At 45.1% G+C, this 18,549-nt stretch overlaps 2 protein-coding genes and 1 long non-coding RNA gene across 3 annotated transcripts in view; 2 read left to right on the top strand and 1 right to left on the bottom strand.

Annotated features, from left to right (window-relative positions):
* Positions 1-18,549, top strand: part of LOC310683944 — a 255,003-nt gene that overhangs the window by 180,503 nt on the left and 55,951 nt on the right. The window lies entirely within an intron of this gene.
* PCYOX1 (prenylcysteine oxidase 1) lies at positions 202-14,493 on the top strand. Its single transcript, XM_083454059.1, has 6 exons — positions 202-350; positions 4,701-4,907; positions 7,357-7,531; positions 9,424-9,635; positions 12,171-12,326; positions 12,641-14,493. Exons 1-6 carry the CDS (start codon positions 248-250, stop codon positions 13,288-13,290), a joined length of 1,503 nt encoding a protein of 500 aa, XP_083310185.1. The 5' UTR covers positions 202-247; the 3' UTR covers positions 13,291-14,493.
* On the bottom strand, positions 14,451-17,572 carry SNRPG (small nuclear ribonucleoprotein polypeptide G). The gene is made up of 4 exons (XM_083454427.1): positions 17,439-17,572; positions 17,070-17,092; positions 16,352-16,476; positions 14,451-14,611 (listed from the first exon to the last, which is right to left on the bottom strand). Exons 1-4 carry the CDS (start codon positions 17,468-17,470, stop codon positions 14,561-14,563), a joined length of 231 nt encoding a protein of 76 aa, XP_083310553.1. The 5' UTR covers positions 17,471-17,572; the 3' UTR covers positions 14,451-14,560.

The raw sequence follows: 18,549 nt of genomic DNA, 5'->3' as shown, positions 1-18,549 counted from the left end.
TGGCGGGAGGGAGCCACCCCTTGCGGGGGCGGGCGGGAGACACGGGCCAAAACGCGGGTCAGGAGGCTCCTCGCCAGAGGAATCCTCCCGGCGCAGCAGCAGTCTACCCTTCTGGCGCCGCCTCCCTCGCCCCGCGGCCTCCCGTTTCCGCCGCCGCCCAGAGGCCGCGGGGCGGGGCGCGGGCCCAGGAGAGTCCCTCCCCGCTTCCCTCCTTCCCTTCTTCCATCTTCGCCGAGCCGCCGCCGCCATGGCCGCCCTCCGCCTGCTCCGCGCCCTGCCGCTCCTGGCCGCCCTGTGGCAGGGAGTCGCGCGGGGGAACCAGGAGCTGCGCCCCCCGCCCGCCAGGATAGGTAGGGAGTGGCGGAGGGCGGCTGGGGCCGGAGGAAAGAAAGGGGCGGAGGGGGGGAGAAGGGGACCCTCTGCCGCCTCGTGACTAGGTGCTTACTAGGCAAGGTGCTTAAGGGCAAAGACGCAAACACACATATTTGCAATTGCACCTGCGCGCACACTCATGCATTGATGCAAAGGTGCCTTGGAGCATGTGCAGAGCGCTCAGCTTCCAGAGTGTTACACGCATAAGAGGGGAAAGGCGCTCTGCATCTTGCCTTTATGATCATAGAATCATAGAAGAGACCACAAGGGTCATCGAGTCCAACTCCCTGCCAAGCAGGAAACACCATCAGAGCACTCCTGACATATGGTTGTCAAGCCTCTGCTTAAAGACCTCCAAAGAAGGAGACTCCACCACACTCCTTGGCAGCAAATTCCACTGTCGAACAGCTCTTACTGTCAGGAAGTTCTTCCTAATGTTTAGGTGGAATCTTCTTTCTTGTAGTTTGGATCCACTGCTCTGTGTCCGCTTCTCTGGAGCAGCAGAAAACAACCTTTCTCCCTCCTCTATGTGACATCCTTTTATATATTTGAACATGGCTATCATATCACCCCTTAACCTCCTCTTCTCCAGGCTAAACGTGCCCAGCTCCCTTAGCCGTTCCTCATAAGGCATCGTTTCCAGGCCTTTGACCATTTTGGTTGCCCTCCTCTGGACACGTTCCAGTTTGTCAGTGTCCTTCTTGAACTGTGGTGCCCAGAACTGGACACAGTACTCCAGGTGAGGTCTGACCAGAGCAGAATACAGTGGCACTATAACTTCCCTTGATCTAGATGCTATACTCCTATTGATGCAGCCCAGAATTGCATTGGCTTTTTTAGCTGCCGCGTCACACTGTTGGCTCATGTCAAGTTTGTCGACAACCAAGACTCCTAGATCCTTTTCACATGTACTGCTCTCAAGCCAGGTGTCACCCATCTTGTATTTGTCCCTCTCATTTTTTTGCCCAAGTGCAATACTTTACATTTCTCCCTGTTAAAATTAATCTTGTTTGTTTTTGCCCAGTTCTCTAATCTGTCAAGGTCGTTTTGAAGTGTGATCCTGTCTTCTGGGGTGTTAGCCACCCCTCCCAGTTTGGTGTCATCTGCAAATTTGATCAGGATGCCCTTGAGTCCATCCTCCAAGTCGTTGATAAAGATGTTGAATAAGACCGGGCCCAAGACAGAACCCTGTGGCACCCCACTAGTCACTCTTCTCCAGGAAGAAGAGGAACCATTGATGAGCACCCTTTGGGTTCGGTCAGTCAGCCAGTTACAAATCCACTGAGTGGTAGCATAGTCAAGACCGCATTTTACCAGCTTCTTTACAAGAATATCATGGGGCACCTTGTCAAATGCCTTGCTGAAATCAAGGTAGGCTACATCCACTGCGTTCCCTTCATCTACCAGGCTTGTAATTCTGTCAAAAAACGAGATCAGGTTAGTCTGACATGACTTATTTTTCAGAGTCGTCCCTTCATTTCAAAGGGGGCTGGCTCCCTGGCCACACATTCGTCCTTTGAGGTGGATCTGCTTTCAGGAACACCCAACTAAGTTTGAAAACTGAGTTTGAGATCCTCAGATCTTGCGGAGAACTTCAAGCGGATGCAAATTCTCAGCCCTGTGCCCCATTGTGATAGGAAAAACTCTGTGGGGTGAATTTTCACATCCATGCAAATCACAGGACATTCAGCACACATCGCTTCAGCATCTCATTAATGCAGACAAAATGCCACCTTTAAAATTCTAGTTTCCTTACTAGGAGACCATGGGCAAAAAGGGGAGGCCTTTTTACTGGGCCATGGCAACCAGCAGAAGATAGGGAAGTGGTTTTTTCTTGCCACCCCTCCTCCTGAGCCTGGCATCATGTACTTGGGAGTTCACCCTTTGAGGAAATTCAATTCCCAATAACTGTGAGCTGCTATGTGTGCTTGTGCAGACATGCATTTCAGATGAAACTTCAGTAACGGTAGGTGTAAAGTTTAAAATTGTATTGAAGCAAATAATGCTTTGCTACACAAAGTTCCGCCAGCCCTATTGGGACATGACTTTCTGTGCACCATTGACTCATGGGCTTGTGAAACATGTGCTGCCCCTAATTGGAAACCCGCATGTGGCTTTTTGAAACAAGCTAGTCCAGTTTTTCCTTTAGAAAATGCTTACACCAAACTGCTTACACCAGTTGGACAACTTGTATGGGAGAAAGACCTGCACGTGCAAATAAAGGATTCTAAATACTATGTACCATAATAATAATAATAATAATAATAATAATAAATAATAATAATAAATAATAATAATAATAATAATAATAATAATAATAATAATAATAATAATAATAATTTGTTATTTATGCCCCGCCCATCTGGCTGGGTTTCCCCAGCCACTCTGGGCAACTTCCAACAAAAATTTAAAATGCAATAGTCTGTCAAACATTAAAAGCTTCCCTAAACAGGGCTGTCTTTAGAGGTCTTCTAAAAGTCTGGTTTTTCGCTTTGACATCTGGTGGGCGGGTGCCACTACCGAGAAGGCCCTCTGCCTGGTTCCCTGTAACTTGGCTTCTCGCAGTGAGGGAACCGCCAGAAGGCCTTCAGCGCTGGACCTCAGTGTCCAGGGAGAACGATGGGGAAGTTTTTAAAGTTTAATGTTTTATCATGTTTTTAATATTCTGTTGGGAGCCGCCCAGAGTGACTGAGGAAACCCAGCCAGATGGGCAGGGTATAAATAATAAATTATTATTATTATTATTATTATTATTATTATTATTACTCTCAGGAACTCCTGGGACATACCTTTATGGTAGATTGGTGATGCTCTTAAATGGCATGCAAGTTTTTCACAGTGATCGCACAGTGCCCTTGGCATTAAAATGCCAGTCTGCACCCCTCCCCCTGCTATTTAATCTAGATCTACTTTTTCCTTGAAATATCCAGTAAGTTTTTTAAACAAACAAACTGTTGTCAGAGACCTTTTAATCCGTTCCGGAGGTCCGTTTGTAAACCAAAACAGGTTGTAACCCAAGGAGCACTTTCGCCAATGGGGCCTTCAAAAAAAATTTGTTCATAATCCAAAAAAAAATATGGGTTGTAATCCAAAAAAAGTTCGCAAACCGGGACACGCATGTCCGGGTTTGACGTATTTGTAATCCAAAAATATATGCAAACCAGACTGTTCGCAAACCAAGGTACCACTGTATTAAACCTCTGCCTGGACTTCTATTGCTCATTACAGTTTACAGTGGTACCTTGGGTTCCATATGCTTCAGGCTACAGACTCCGCTAACCCAGAAATAGTACCTCGGGTTAAGAACTTTGCTTCAGGATGAGAACAGAAATCGTGCTCCGGCGGCGGGGCGGCAGCAGGAGGCCCCATTAGCTAAAGTGGTGCTTCAGGTTAAGAACAGTTTCAGGTTAAGAACGGACCTCCGGAACGAATTAAGTACTTAACCCGAGGTACCACTGTATTTAAGTGGTTCAAAACTCTTTCAGGCCACTGTGCCCTTGCTTCCAAAAACACATCCCTTGGGCCTGATCCAGCAGGGTCTTCTGATGTTCTTATAGAATTACAGAATTGTAGAGGAGGAAGGGACCCCCAGGGTCATCTAGTCCAGCCCAGTCCAATGCAGGAATCTCGACTGAAGCATCCATGACAGATGGCCCTCCAACCTCTGCATAAAAAGCTCCCATGAAAGAGAGTCCACTGCCTGGACTACATGGAATTGGCGGAAATGACTGGCAGAATCCGAGACCAGGAAGAAGAGTCGATGGAAGAAGATTGGAAAAAATTCAAAGTATATTTACAGAAACACTGCAAAATTAATGAATGTTAGAAGAATGCTGGAATGAAGCTAGATGGTTTTAGCAGAAATGCTATAAAGAATTAAGCAAAAACTGATTGTTAATGGGTTAAAGTGGAAACTTTAAAGTTAGATTGTGTTAAGATAAATTATAGAACAAAAAATGGAGAAAGATGGAAAGGATTTGCTGAAATAGCTAATTGAACTAGAATACAAAAAAGGGAGGTGTGAGGAGGTCGATGAAACAAGTGAATGAAAGGTAAAGATATGGAAATATTGGATGTGTTTTTAAATGTTTTTGTTTTTCTTGCTGTTTTGATGTATTGTTTTTTCTTTTATTTTTCATATTGCTTGTTAAATTGTTTTTTATTGCTTCTTCTTTCTTTTTCTGTAACTATAAACTTCTAATAAATATTATTTAAAAAAAAAAAGAAAGAAAGAGAGTCCACCGCCTTCCGAGGGAATCTTATGCAGGTTACCTTATTCTGAGTTCTGTTGAAAGGAATTAAATACAGGAAAATCAACTTAATTCCAGGTGTGATTGGAGCTGGCGTCGGGGGCACATCTGCAGCCTATTTCCTGCGCCAGAAGTTTGGTAAAGACATCCAGATTGATATCTTTGAAAGAGGAGAAGTTGGAGGCCGTGCAGCTACTATCAATTTGGAGGGGAAATACTACGAAGCAGGCGGATCCGTCATCCACCCCCTTAACCTGCACATGAAACAGTTTGTGAAAGAGCTAGGTATGGACACCTTATTTTCCCTAGGAGCAGGTTTCATCTCTGCTCCTTATGCCAGTGGAAACTGTTTTGGTTCCATTTCACGCCAATGAAAAGGCTACAGTGCAGCCTTCTCTGCCCACCAGATGTGTCGGATTACAATTCCTATCCACTCCAGCCAGTTACAGTGGTGCCCCGCAAGACGAATGCCTCGCAAGACTGAAAACCCGCTAGACGAAAGGGTTTTCCGTTTTGGAGGTGCTTCGCAGGACAAATTTGCTATGGGCTTGCTTCGCAAGACGAAAATGCCTTGCGATTCCTGGGGTTTTTTTTTCCCTCCTAGCCTTTTTCCCAAGCCCCTAAGCCGCTTAACAGCTGTTCGCTAAGCTGCTTATCAGCTGTTCGCTAAGCCGCTTATCAGCTGATCTAAGCCGCTAATAGCCTTTTAGCAGCTAATCCGCTAATCCCTTAAGCCTTTAATAGCCACTAATAGCCTTTTAGCAGCTAATCCGCTAATCCCTTAAGCCTTAGTAGCTGCTAATAGCGCTAATCCACTAATGGGCTTGCTTCGCAAGATGAAAAAAACCGCAAGACGAAGAGACTCGCGGAACGGATTCTTTTCGTCTTGCAAGGCACCACTGTATAGTCTAAAACATCTGGAGGGCCCAATGTCTGGGAAGGTTGCTATAATTAATTTGGAGGAAATGGGAGGTGCATTTTCTTTCTGGGGGTGCTTGTATGTCTTAAGCATATCCGGTGCCGTGGTGCAAATATCCCTCCTGCGCCCCTCCCTTCCCAGAGTTGACCTTTTTAGGGCTGGAGGAGGCGGGCAGCGGCTGGAAGGCGGCTCCTCCGGCGGGGAAGAGGTGGAGGCTGGACGCGGCGCCTCCTGGCTCAGCTGGACGCTTAGTGCCGCGGTGGCCACAGCAGGCAGCACAACGAGAGAGCGGGTGTGCGCCGAGCGAGCGAGGGCGCATGCGCCGCCAAGCGTCGGCTCGGTTTTTTCCCCTTTTAGTCTTCTGGCGCCCCGCAGAATTTGGCACCTGCAGGCTAATGGGGAAAAAACCGAGCCAAGACTAGGCGGGAGCGACGCATGCGCCCTCGCTCGCTCAGCGCGCTCATTTGGTGTTCCCCAGACTCTCGCCTAGCGCCATCCAGAACTTGGCGCTCTGGCACCCCGCGCCACTAGCCTCAATGGGTAAGATGGGTCTGTGTTTCTGTGTGTGAAAAGTCTGGGTATCGCTGCCTTACTTCCTCTCAGAATGTAAGCTGTAAGCCACAGTCACAAGAATAAGATGGGTACATCTCAGGTGTCAAAAGCCAAGGTAAAGAGGTGTGTCTTCCACACTTGCCAGAAGCTTCTCTCCACCACAGAAAAGGCCCTTTTCCTGGACTGCATTCCCCTATGCCATTCTTAGCACCCAAGTGTGTCAGTAGAGAAGGAGACAGTCTTTCATGTACCTGGGGTTGTTTAGTGAGTAGTTTAGGGCTTTAAATACTCATGTGAGCACCTTGATTTAGGCTCGGAAATAAACCAACAACAAGTGCTGTTGTTTTAAAACACTGGTTTTATGAGATCTGAATCAGATCTATGTAAAGTGTGACAAGTTCCGCAATACAGTCGTACCTGGGATCCTGAATGCCTTGGTGCTTGGATGTTTTGGCTCCTGAGCGCCGCAAACCTGGAAGTGAGTGTTTCGGTTTGCAAACATTCTTTGGAAACTGAACGTCCAACGTAGCTTCCGCAGCTTCCAATTGGCTGCAGGAAGCTCCTGCAGCCAATCGGTAGCCGTGCTTTGGTTTATGAACGTTTTGGAAATCAAACAGACTTCTGGAAGGGATTCCGTTTGACTTCCAAGGTACGACAGTAGTCACATGGCAGGAAGGAAATGAACATTCCCCACCCTCTCAAGATTTCTGAAAAAGACACAAGTGAACAGCAGACTTAGGTAAAGGGATCCCTGACCGTTAAGTCCAGTCGTGGCCGACTCTGGGGTTGCGGCGCTCATCTCGCTTTACTGGCCGAGGGAGCTGGCGTTTGTCCACAGACATCTTCCGGGTCATGTGGCCAGCATGATTAAGCCGCTTCTGGCGAATCAGAGCAGTGCACGGAAACATCGTTTACCTTCCCGCTGGAGCGGTACCTGTTTATCTACTTGCACTTTGACGTGCTTTCGAACTGCTAGGTTGGCAGGAGCAGGGTCCGAGCAACGGGAGCTCACCCGGTCGCGGGGATTCGAACCGTCGACCTTCTGATTGGCAAGTCCTAGGCTCTGTGGTTTAACCCACAGCGTCACCCGGGTTCCAGAACAGCAGACTTACTGGAGTTCAAATTTAAAAATACGGGTTCCCACTAAATGTGCACCCATCCATCACCCACCAAATCTCAAACGGATGCAGAGTTCTCACCCTGCTGCCCCAGTGTCAACTCAGACTTTCTCCCAGTTCACAAGCTGTGCTTTCAAACCTGCAGGTCTTAATGTCCATCAAGGTCAAGGTGGCCTTTTGGGCATCTACAATGGAGATGAGTTTGTCTTTGAGGAGAGCAGCTGGTACATTTGGAATTTTCTCAAGCTCCTCTGGCATTACGGACTGAATCCTGTGCGGATGTACATGTGGGTAGAGGACGTGCTAGACAAATTTATGAGGTAAGTCTGCCTGTCTCAATGCAGGCCCCTCCCCACCCACCCTGGCAAGGCACCTAGAATCATAGAATCCTAGAGTTGGAAGAGACCACAAGGGCCATCGAGTCCAACCCCCTGCCAAGCAGGAAACACCATCAGAGCACTCCTGACATATGGTTGGCAAGCCTCTGCTTAAAGACCTCTAAAGAAGGAGACTCCACCACACTCCTTGGCAGCAAATTCCACTGTCGAACAGCTCTTACTGTCAGGAAGTTCTTCCTAATGTTTAGGTGGAATCTTCTGTCTTGTAGTTTGGATCTATTGCTCGGTGTCTGCTTCTCTGGAGCAGCAGAAAACAACCTTTCTCCCTCCTCTATGTGACATCCTTTTATATATTTGAACCTATAGCCACTGCACCTTTCTCTGACACCTGTGGGGCTCCGGCACTTGCCAGTACTTTTGAAACACCTGGCAAAGGCTGCCTTAACCTCAAACTGGAATGGTTTATTCCATGGGTAGGCAAACTAAGGCCCGGGGGCCGGATCTGGCCCAATCGCCTTCTAAATCCGGCCCGCGGATGGTCCGGGAATCAGCATGTTTTTACATTAGGAGAATGTGTGCTTTTATTTAAAATGCGTCTCTGGGTTATTTGCGGGGCATAGGAATTTGTTCGCTTTTTTCCTTTCAAAATATAGTCCAGCCCCCTACAAGGTCTGAGGGACAATGGACTGGCCCCCTGCTGTAAAAGTTTGCTGACCCCTGGTTTATTCATTCTGGCTAGGAAGTTAGATGTTGCCCACCTTTTACTAAATAATAATAATAATTAAGAGTACCAATAGGGTAGGCAACCTAAGGCCCGGGGGCTGGATGCGGCCCAATCGCCTTCTAAATCTGGCCCGCGGATGGTCTGGGAATCAGTGTGTTTTTACATGAGTAGAATGTGTCCTTTTATTTAAAATGCATCTCTGGGTTATTTGTGGGGCATAGGAATTCGTTCATTCCCCCCCCCCCAAATATAGTCCAGCCCCCCCAAGGTCTGAGGGTCGGTGGACTGGCCCACAGCTGAAAAAGGTTGTTGACCTCTGCCATATTCTCAGCGACCCTGTTAGCTAGCCAAGCTAGGAATGTTATCTCATAGGTTTAGCCTGTGATCAAGAGGATTTATTGATTACACAAATGTAAAGGATACTGCCTGCCCTCTGCCCCCAATGCACTCTAGACTATAGACTTGTCAAGCTGGTTTCCCCAGCCACTCTGATACCTGTTTCTGACAGCCATTTCAAAGCTTCAGGAGCAAGCAGAAGAACAAGTCTGCAAAATGACTATAACCACCTGAGATGCACAGTGAAGTCTGTCTTTACCTGAGGCCCCAAATGGAAGAAGCCTACAAAGAAGAAATTATATATATAAGAAATCAATTGCTTTACTTCAGGCCTGTTAAAATATCCTCTCCCTTAAGCCTTGATTCGCTGCCAGTATTTTCTGTCTCGTTAAGCCAGTGTGCATCAGCTTTATTAGGACCCCTTTTTTATTTGCTATTTACAATCAGGTACAAGGTGGGAGAAAGAAAAAACCTGCCCTTCAATACTGCACACAGATTCCTAAATAAATACCTGGAGGCACTAGCAAAGCAATCTGGGGTGCAGGCTTCTTAGCTATCAGTCCTGTGCATTGGAATAAGTTGCAATTAAATTAGGGTTAGTATTCTTACGTGGTTGTGAATACTGGTGGCACTCAGCAAAGCAACAATGAACGTCAATTTATTTTCTGTTTGAAAACAACACAAAGCTTCTGAAAGGGCGCCACCCAATATAAATAAAGTCTTATCAAAAACAATACCAGTCACTAACTTTGTCTTCCTCCTGCACAGTCTTTGCTTTCGCATATTTTAATTATTTTTCCTCTTTTGCACAAAGGATCTATCGGTATCAGGTTTACGACTATGCCTTCGGTAGCAACGAGGGTTTACTTCATGCCCTCGGAGGGGCTGACTTCGTTCAGATGCTGAATGTTACCATTGATGAGGCCATGCAGAAGACCAGCTTCTCTCAGAAGTTCATCAATGAGATGGTGACTCCAGTTATGAGAGTCAACTATGGCCAAGGTGCCAACATCAATAGCTTTGTGGGTAAGTGGCAGTGCTTCTTTGCAGATTTGTATCTTGCCATATCTTGAAGGTTCAAGGAATTGAAAATAAAAGCTGCTGATTTTCATAATGCTGTTATACAAATCCATAAGGTGTGTCTGCGTTTGCAATTCTGGTCACCTCACCCCAAAAAGGATGTTGTAGACTTGGAAGAGGTGTTGAGAAAAGGCCAACCAAAATGATCAAGGGGATGGAGTGACTCCCGGTTCCAGCGTTGGGGACTTTTTAGGTTACAAGATTATGCAGGGCACAGAGAAAGTGGATCGAGAAAAGTTTTTCTCCCTCTTCATTCTGCAGGGCCTGTAAGACAGAACTATTCCGCCTGGCTTTCAATTTGAACTTAGCCTGGTCTTTTATTTCCCTTCCTTCCCTGCCTCTCCCCTTTTTATGAAGATTACCTGCTCTGGGATCCCACAGTTAATTCTCCCCTGGTCTCCTCACTGGCCCAAATAGGACTGATTTGCAAGCTAGCCGTGGTGATCATCTAATGTTTATTGGATGGCTTTCCCCCCAAATTGATTTTTGATTTTATTGTTATTCATGTTTTATACCATATTTTATACCATATTCATGTTTTATACCATACCAGTTTTTTGTAGCATCAATTAAGTGTTTTAATTGTTGTTAGCTGCCCTGAGCCTGGTTTTCTGAACTGGGAAGGGCGGGGTATAAATAATTTTTTATGATGATGCTAGAACTTGTGGACACCGAATGAAGCTCAATGTTCTTTTATCTGTCCTGAAAGGACTTCCTCATGCAGTGCATGGTTAAACTGTGGAACTCACTCCCACAGGGATAGCCACCATCTTGGATGGCTTTAAAAGAGAATTAGACAAATTCCTGGAGGAGAATGGGACGCAAATGGTGCTGTAGGTTAAACCACAGAGCCTAGGGCTAGCTGATCAGAAGGTCGGCAGTTCGAATCCCCGTGATGGGGTGAGCTCCCATTGCTCGGTCCCAGCTCCTGCCAACCTAGCAGTTCGAAAGCACTTCAAAGTGCAAGTAGATAAACAGGTACTGCTCTGGTTGGCCACTTTGAGAACAAGATGCTGGACTAGATGGGCTACTGGCCTGATCCAACAGGCTCTTCTTATATTCAGGGAAAGATTACAATAACTCAATATGTCTGTAAAGCACAGCCTTGAAAGATGCTGGAGGGCCAAATTCTCACGGGGACTGTTCTGTAATTTTAAATAAAAAATACCCAAATTCCTCTTCCTGATGGCCACCACCAAATGAAAGGCATTTTGCTGCCTGGAATAATCTGCATGAAGGGGATGTTTGAATGATGATCTCATGGACAAAATTCACTTTCTAGTACTGTATTTTTCTGTGTATAAAACTATATCTCCCCCCTATTTTTTCAAGTTTAAAATTGGGGGTTGTCTTATACACAGATAGTGCATATGCGGGATTCCTTTATTTGGATTCCCCCAAAATAGGGGTTTTGTTATACACAGGGGTGTGTTATACACAGAAAAATACTGCATCTGTCTGCCTCACTATCCGAGTCAAGAACAGACCTGCTGCAAACATGCCCAAAGTACATGAGGTGATTTGCATGGCAACTGGGAGCTATGTGTGCAGAGGTTTTGCTTGCCAGCCAGCCAGCCTGCTGTGGGTTCTGGGTAGTCAAAAGCACAAATGACAGAGAATTCAGCAGGAGTCCTGTGAGTAGGATCAGAGGCCTGATAAGACACAAGGTCTGGTTAGTCATTCTGGTTTTAGGTAAATACACACACCTTTCTACAATCCTCTTCTGCTCTCCCATACGTGGGATATGATTGACATTCTCTAAGCTGGCCTTCACGAGCCTGGTGCCTTCCAGATGTTGCTGGACTGCAACTCCCATCCACCCCAAACAGCCTGGACCATGGACAGGGATGATGGAGATTGTCATCCAGAGGGCATGAGACCCAGGAAGGCTGCTCTTTGAGTTACACTCTCTGATTGGGCCTGCTACATTGTGTAGTCCCCAAGGACATCTATACAGGGCCTGTGTGCCCGTGAGATGGGCTGAGGCAGCCGCCTTGGGTGGCAGAATCCCTTGGGCAGCAAAACCCCTGAAGGTATCCTGCCCGCCCCTGCCAGGGAAGCAAAGAGCAGCAGCGGCGGCTTCTGAAGACACTTCACTGGAAGCCCCTGTGCAACTTCAGCAAGCGAGGCTTTGGTGGTGGTGGCACCTTCTCATGTTGCCTCAGGCGGCAAAACAGGATGGGTTGCCCCTGCTCCTTATTTTGTTTTTTGTCTGCCTTAAATTATGGGTTATTGTAGGTTACCTATTTTGTGTGTGTGTGTGTGTGTGTGTGTGTGTGTATGTGTACTATATATGTTGTGTAAAGTTTTATTCACACTTTTGTACATACACACACACACACCGGAATCTTCTGGTGATAAAGAAATAATAAAAAGAACTATTCTAACATTAGATATACAATCTTCAAATGCTTTTTTCTTCACTGTTGGTTTTAGAGTTCTGCAGGTTTGTGTGAAATTTTATTATTGCCTCCCCGGTAGGTGCCGTATCTTTGGCAGGCGCCGAATCTGGACTTTGGTCAGTAGAAGGTGGCAACAAACTGGTATGCAGTGGCCTTGTTTATGCTTCTAAAGCACAACTGATTTCTGGCACTGTTATTGCTCTGGAAGAGAAAACGATGAAAAGAGGGCGCTTAGGTGAGCTTGCTACAACATTCTTACACTTGGGATGCAGTAGAAAAAAATAATTGGATTAGAATTTGCTGGTTGAGATATATTGGTTTGGACAGGGGAAGTCAGCACTGGCTGGGTAGATGAAAGGAAGGGGCATAGATGTCGATAATAGAAGCCAGAAAGACTACTTGTAGTTGCAACGACAACTTTTTTCCTCTTCAAAGCCACCTGAAATTTGCTGGAAAACTGGCCTAGGGCTACATCAGGCGGATTACTCTTGATTATGTTTTAAATACACAAAGTGTTGCTTTTTAAAAAGTACTTTCTTTGTCTCCCAGGAGAAACTGCGAAGCTGTATGAAGTCACCTACAATTCTACGTCAGGATTAATGTCAGAGCTGTACGACATCATTCTGATTGCCACCCCGTTGCAGCGTAAAATTGCCAACATAACTTTCCGCAACTTCAAGCCACCCATTCCCGAGTTCTCCCAGCCCTACCATCAGACTGTGGCAACGTTTGTCCATGGGCGCATTAACACTTCCTACTTTGGCTACCAGGATCCTTCAAAGTTCTCTTTAACTGCCATTTTCACAATGGAGAACCCAAAGTTGTTTATCAATTGTATTGGCATGGTCTCTCCAGTTGAAGATAAAACTAACACGCTTCTGAGCCCTGCTGTTTGGAAAGTGTTCTCACCCAAGCCTCTCACCAAGGAGCAACTGAATTTGCTTTTCTCGTCTTATGATTCTGTTGAAGTGAAGACGTGGCTTGCCTACCCACACTACAGCCCCCCAGAGAAATGCCCCCCTATCATTCTCCATGACAGAATGTACTACCTCAACGGCATCGAATGGGCTGCAAGTGCCATGGAAATGAGCGCAATCGCAGCCAAAAATGCTGCTCTTTTAGCCTACCATCGCTGGTATGATAAGGCAGACATGATTGATCAAGAAGATTTGCACGAGAGACTCAAAACAGAACTCTGAGGTAGAATACGCAAGGCTGGGGAGGAAATCTAGTATACTGTATTTGGTGGGGTGGGGGAAGAGGAGAAGAGAGTGGATCTGAGGATTTAGGAAGCTGTATCAGACCATGTGGTGCATCACCTACTGAAAACTCTTTTACTATATTTACAGGAAAAAATAGCAACGAGGCACAGGGGAGTGAAAGAATAGCTGTCTTTGAGCCATGCAGCTTAATTCAGGATTTTACTTTGTTAGCAACATGCAGGAGCCATCAGGTGCTGGGCTGGGGTGGATTAGCAACTGACAGCAAGTAGCTGAAAGAAAAGGAGGGGTGACATTAAATGAAATTGTTACGATTTTCCCATCAGTATACTGATGCCCACGAATTGTGTATTGTCTTACTGTCCAATTATCTATCTCCCTTTCAGAAGTCCCAATCTTATACACTGTGATAATGGATAACTCAAGCCATATTATTGCTAGACAAAGTAAGATTTCTGATGTTTAGCTGCATCTGATATAAAATACAAATGTAGCCCAAGAGAGGGGATTGTGTGTATTTAGTTGCTTACTAAGGGAGGCTACTTACAGTTGATCCAGTTGACAGCCTTCTGCCATGAGGCGTAAGACTGCTTTAAGCACAATCTAAATCCACTAAAAGTACGTAGTAGGAAATTGATTATCTTAAATGCACCTACGGCATAGATGCAGTTTATCTGATTCTATGTATTTCAGACTGCTTATGCTGCCCACTATTTGCACATCAGGCACAATAATGTCGCAACATGCCTGGTAAAAGAGCACAAAGCTAGCACTGAATACCATTCTATAAAATTATGTGCACTGACCTTTTGCTAGTATTCAGAAATTCTGAATGAAATCTGGCAATTTCTTTTAGTCTCTCAGCAAAAGGAAGTATGTAATGGGTTCATCTTCGTTATCCCAATGTGCTCTAGTACAGTCTCTTCAAAAGGGTAAGGTGCCTTAATTGATGAGCCTTACTGCCAAAAGTTTAGTTTACTGCTACATGCTAGAACAATTCTTTCTGTTTATCAAATGAAAGAATTACATGGAAGAAAACAGAAGAAGCCCTCAGTTTTATCCTGTTAATGCACTGAGAAGTCAACCATGTAGACTTCAAACCACCCTGAATTTACTTTCAAAAAAGTAGAGCAAGTTGATCCAATTTTAACAATTTATTAAAAAAAAAAATCACAAAGAGTGTGTCATGCCTGTAAAATCTACAATACAAAAACAAATGTCCACATTGTAGCTTGTTCCACTGGTTTGTTTATACTCGTTCCAAAGCTTCTAGCATAATGATGCTGTTTCCACGTATTACCTAGAAATAAAAACACTGAAAGTTAAACACCAACCAAATACTGCCAAGTGGCTTAAGGAAGAGTATTATAGACTCACAAAAGGGACCTGTTTCCCACATCATGAAAGACAGCTGCAGAAAGTCACCACACTTCAGCGCTTAAGCTTTGTTATTATTATTCCTACATTATTTGCTCAAAGCCTTTTAAAGGGCAATAACAAATAATAATCATACTCGGGAGTTAACCCACTGACAACTCAATTCATTATAATTAGTCTATTTATGATTATGACTAACAGTGAACATCACCCAAAGCACTTTAATCTTCTAACTTAAAATACCAAAAATAAAAGGCAAGTCATCACCTGGTACTGAAAGGACAAACTGTGTGCCAGATGAGCTTCCTTAGGGAGAAAGTTCTGAAACTGCAGCGCAACCACCAAAGTTTATCTCATGTGTTCCTACCCAGTTAACTAATGGGAGGAGAGAAAGCAGAAAAGGGTGCACCTAAGATCTGACAAGTTCATGTGGAAAGAGGCAGTTCTGAAGGAGTCTAGACACAAAGCTAGATGTCAATGTCAAGGTACCAGCTGTCCCAGGAACATGGGACAAGAAAACAAGGGGTGATGGAGAAGTCAGAGAAGAGCCTTCTGCAAGAGTTAAAAAAGATCCACAGCTACACTTAAGAATGTAAGAAGAGCCTGCTGGATTAGGCCAATAGGCATCTGACCCAGCATCCTGTTCTCACTTGAGCACAAGAGCCCACTCCTCTTCTGTGGTTTCCAGAATTCAGGAATTCTGGTTGCATTCAGGATTACTGCCTCTAATATTATTTTAGGTTGGTCTCTTTATTTTCCTCATAACTCTTAAGTACACACACTGACTGCTCTGGGTGACCTCATTTTAAGAAAAGGATGTTGCCAAAGATCCAAAAGTGCTGTAAAATCCTTGGGGCTAAAAAGATATTTTCATGAAGAAATGCAGTTTAAATAGTCATCTAGAAGAAGCCTTTCAAACAGATCCTAAAATTCTTACTTTGATGTATGAGTTCCAAAGCCACTGTACCACTTTGTGCCAAGTATGAGTAGAGCTTTGGCATACTCTATTGTGAACAAGTGTCATTTACAAAAGAATATGGATATTGCCTGCCTTCAGTGCAAACATGCCTTTGGAGCAGTATCCTGTTATTCTTCAGAAGTGTTCTGTGAAAGTGGGTGGGGTGGGGGACTTGTGAGGTTTATTTTGTCTACCTCCTTAGTTTAATTCTTGTTCTTTTTATTATAGTAGCTTTTGTAAGCTTTGAAAATCAATAAAACAAAATAAAAAAGTACTGCAAGATTTTGGATTATAGTTTGATATAGTACCAGGCAAAACCACATAGATGAACTCCTGCATATATTTTGTTAAAAAATCTAACTCAAAGATATTTTTCTAGAAAATGCTTTTGATAAATTCTCAAGTGCAATGGATGACATTAGCTTAGCTGCCTTTTTCGGTTTCAAGTACAGTTGTACCTCGGGTTACATACGCTTCAGATTACAGACTCTGCTAACCCAGAAATAGTGCTTCAAGTTAAGAACTTTGCTTCAGGATGTGAACAGAAATCGTGCTCTCGTGGCGCGGCAGCAGCAGGAGGCCCCATTAGCTAGTGGTGCTTCAGGTTAAGAACAGTTTCAGGTTAAGTACGGACCTCCGGAACGAATTAAGTACTTAACCCGAGGTACCATTGTACTTTTAAAAGGTTAATCGATTTCTACTTACCACCATCCCTATGTTGTTCTGTTGTCCTCCTTGTGCCATTTCCACACACTCATCTATTACAAGATTCATAAATGGATCAAATCCTCTTAAGATTCCTTGGACATGCCGGCCACCATTTAATTTCACTGTAAGGAACAGTCAGGTTAGTTTACTTCCTCTTGGTACTTTATCTTGATTCTATGTTTGCTATGTCCAAGGCAACATTTATGGAATTAAGATGGACAGGTAAGTAGGTAGTCTGTCTTTATCCTTTCTTGCTCACAACTGTGGAATCCAGTTTAAACCAGGAGAAAGATGTACTACTCACTTTCATACGTTTGTTTGGCAGCTGGCTGTGCATCGCAGGGAATCTAGGCTACTTTCCTGACTAGACATATGGGATACAGTCATACCTCGGGTTGAGAACGTGATCCCTGGAGGAGGCACGTTCACAACCCGCAGTGCCGCGTCTGTGCACGCGTGATGCGATTTGTCACTTCTGCGCATGTGCCGAAACCCAGAAGTAACCCATTCCAGTACATCTGGGTTCGGCGAGGTCTGCAACCCAAAAACGCGCAACCCGCAGCATTCGCAACCCGAGGTATGACTGTACTGCTACAGAAGCAAAGAATGGGGGAAGTGAGAGCAGGTTGCCATTCAGCACAAGTTAAGACAAAGTAAGTCCCAGTAAAGTTTTCCTCCCAAAATGCAGCAAACAAAAAAAAGCCATTCAACTTACATGACAGCTTCTTGTCCATAAATCTGAAAATTAAATCAGAGTGAATAAATAAGCATCACTGCAGTCAAATTCATCTCAACACAGGGAAAGGGGGAGTTATATGTCTTTAGAAACAAAGAAAAATAGATAGACGGCCTCCCTAGTTCTATGATCAATTCGCCCTAAGGAGGAAAACGACGGCAGCCCCTAACCATGTGCTGCTCTACTTTTTCGTAGCTCTATGACACACGCGCGCGGTGCATGATGGGGGCGAGGAGGCCCAAGCGCTCCCTCGCTCGCAGACTAACGGGGGCCGCCCCACGCTCTTCCTCGCCTCCTTCCCATCGGGCTCCCCGGCCCCCGCCGCCCCTGCCGCGCTCCCGGACTCACTTCTTCAGCTCCGGCGGGTGTGCTTTGCTCATTGTGTCTCCTCACAAGCGGCTCCGGCGACGAGCGTCTTCCTCCCGCCTTAGCACCGTTCCGGCGTATGACGTCACGGCGCCGCTTCCGCTCTACCCCAATCAGGAAGAGTCTGTTGCGCCGGCGCGGACGACTAGCTCAACACCAAGGGACGCCTGCAGGGCGTGAACTACCTCGTCCTCGCAACCAATCAGCGCAGAGTAGAAGGCCGCGGTCTGCCCTCGGTTTTCCGCCGCCAACCAATCAGCGGCCGAGCTGTTCCCTTTGCGGGTGGGTCTTATCGACTCGTTTCCACCACGTGTAAAGCAACAGGCCATGCTTCATTTGCATTTAGGGTTTATTTGCATATATGCTAATATGTTTATGTATAGGGTTTAAGTATTTTATTTCAGATTTCCCATTGCATCCCAGTTAGTGGAGAAATATTTCCCATTATGCCCTTGGGAAATTAAGCCACACGTTTACCTGAGAGTAAAACTCATTTGTGCAGTGGGTTTTACTTCTGAGTAGACAGGCAAAGAAGAGAGTCTGCCTAGAATCTTGAGTATACTCAGTGCTTTTTTTCTGGGGGTGTGCAGAAACATTTTGTGAATCTTTGTACTTTTGTCCATTTACTGTATTTATTTTTCCCGATTTGAACTATAATTTTTCTTGAGTCAAAATGAGGGTACCCCTAAATATTTTTTTAGGAAAAAAACACAGAGTATGTTTATTCTGAAAGCAAGTCATATTGACATCATTAGTACTTATATAGAAAAAGCACACAGGATCTCTGGCTGCATGCTGTGGAAGTTAAACTTAGAAGCAAATGTACTTACACAGAAGCCGTTTCTATTATCGCATCCTTTTACCGCTGCTGCCTGGAAGAATTACCATGCTTAAAATGCTGTCCCTATTCCTGTGATTGTAAACTGTTTTAACTGTTGTTAATTCTAGATTCTAAATTATTATAGCCTGTCCTGAGATCTGCTGGTGAGGGGTAGGTAATAAATATAATAATAATTCCCCTAAATGCAATCCTAGGCTACATTCACACCATACATCTAAAAGCATATGGCTTCCCCCAAAGTAAACCAGTCCC

This window comes from Podarcis tiliguerta (assembly GCF_965153285.1).
Source record: "Podarcis tiliguerta genome assembly, chromosome: 8".
NCBI classification, from domain to species: Eukaryota; Metazoa; Chordata; class Lepidosauria; order Squamata; family Lacertidae; genus Podarcis; species Podarcis tiliguerta.
The sequence above is the reverse complement of the archived record's forward strand: the minus strand, read 5'-3'. Positions and strand labels throughout refer to the sequence as shown.

What these genes read in the sequence shown, in the direction of transcription:
- PCYOX1 (XM_083454059.1), top strand. Translation starts at nt 248, where the DNA reads ATGGCCGCCCTCCGCCTGCTCCGCGCCCTGCCGCTCCTGGCCGCCCTG. An exon ending in CAACATCAATAGCTTTGTGG is followed by an intron (nt 9,636 to 12,170) that starts GTAAGTGGCAGT and finishes CCTCCCCGGTAG; the next exon opens with GTGCCGTATCTTTGGCAGGC. An exon ending in GATGAAAAGAGGGCGCTTAG is followed by an intron (nt 12,327 to 12,640) that starts GTGAGCTTGCTA and finishes TTTGTCTCCCAG; the next exon opens with GAGAAACTGCGAAGCTGTAT.
- SNRPG (XM_083454427.1), bottom strand. Translation starts at nt 17,470, where the DNA reads ATGAGCAAAGCACACCCGCCGGAGCTGAAGAA. An exon ending in CACCCGCCGGAGCTGAAGAA is followed by an intron (nt 17,093 to 17,438) that starts GTGAGTCCGGGA and finishes TTTAATTTTCAG; the next exon opens with ATTTATGGACAAGAAGCTGT. An exon ending in AGAACAACATAGGGATGGTG is followed by an intron (nt 14,612 to 16,351) that starts GTAAGTAGAAAT and finishes TTTTATTTCTAG; the next exon opens with GTAATACGTGGAAACAGCAT.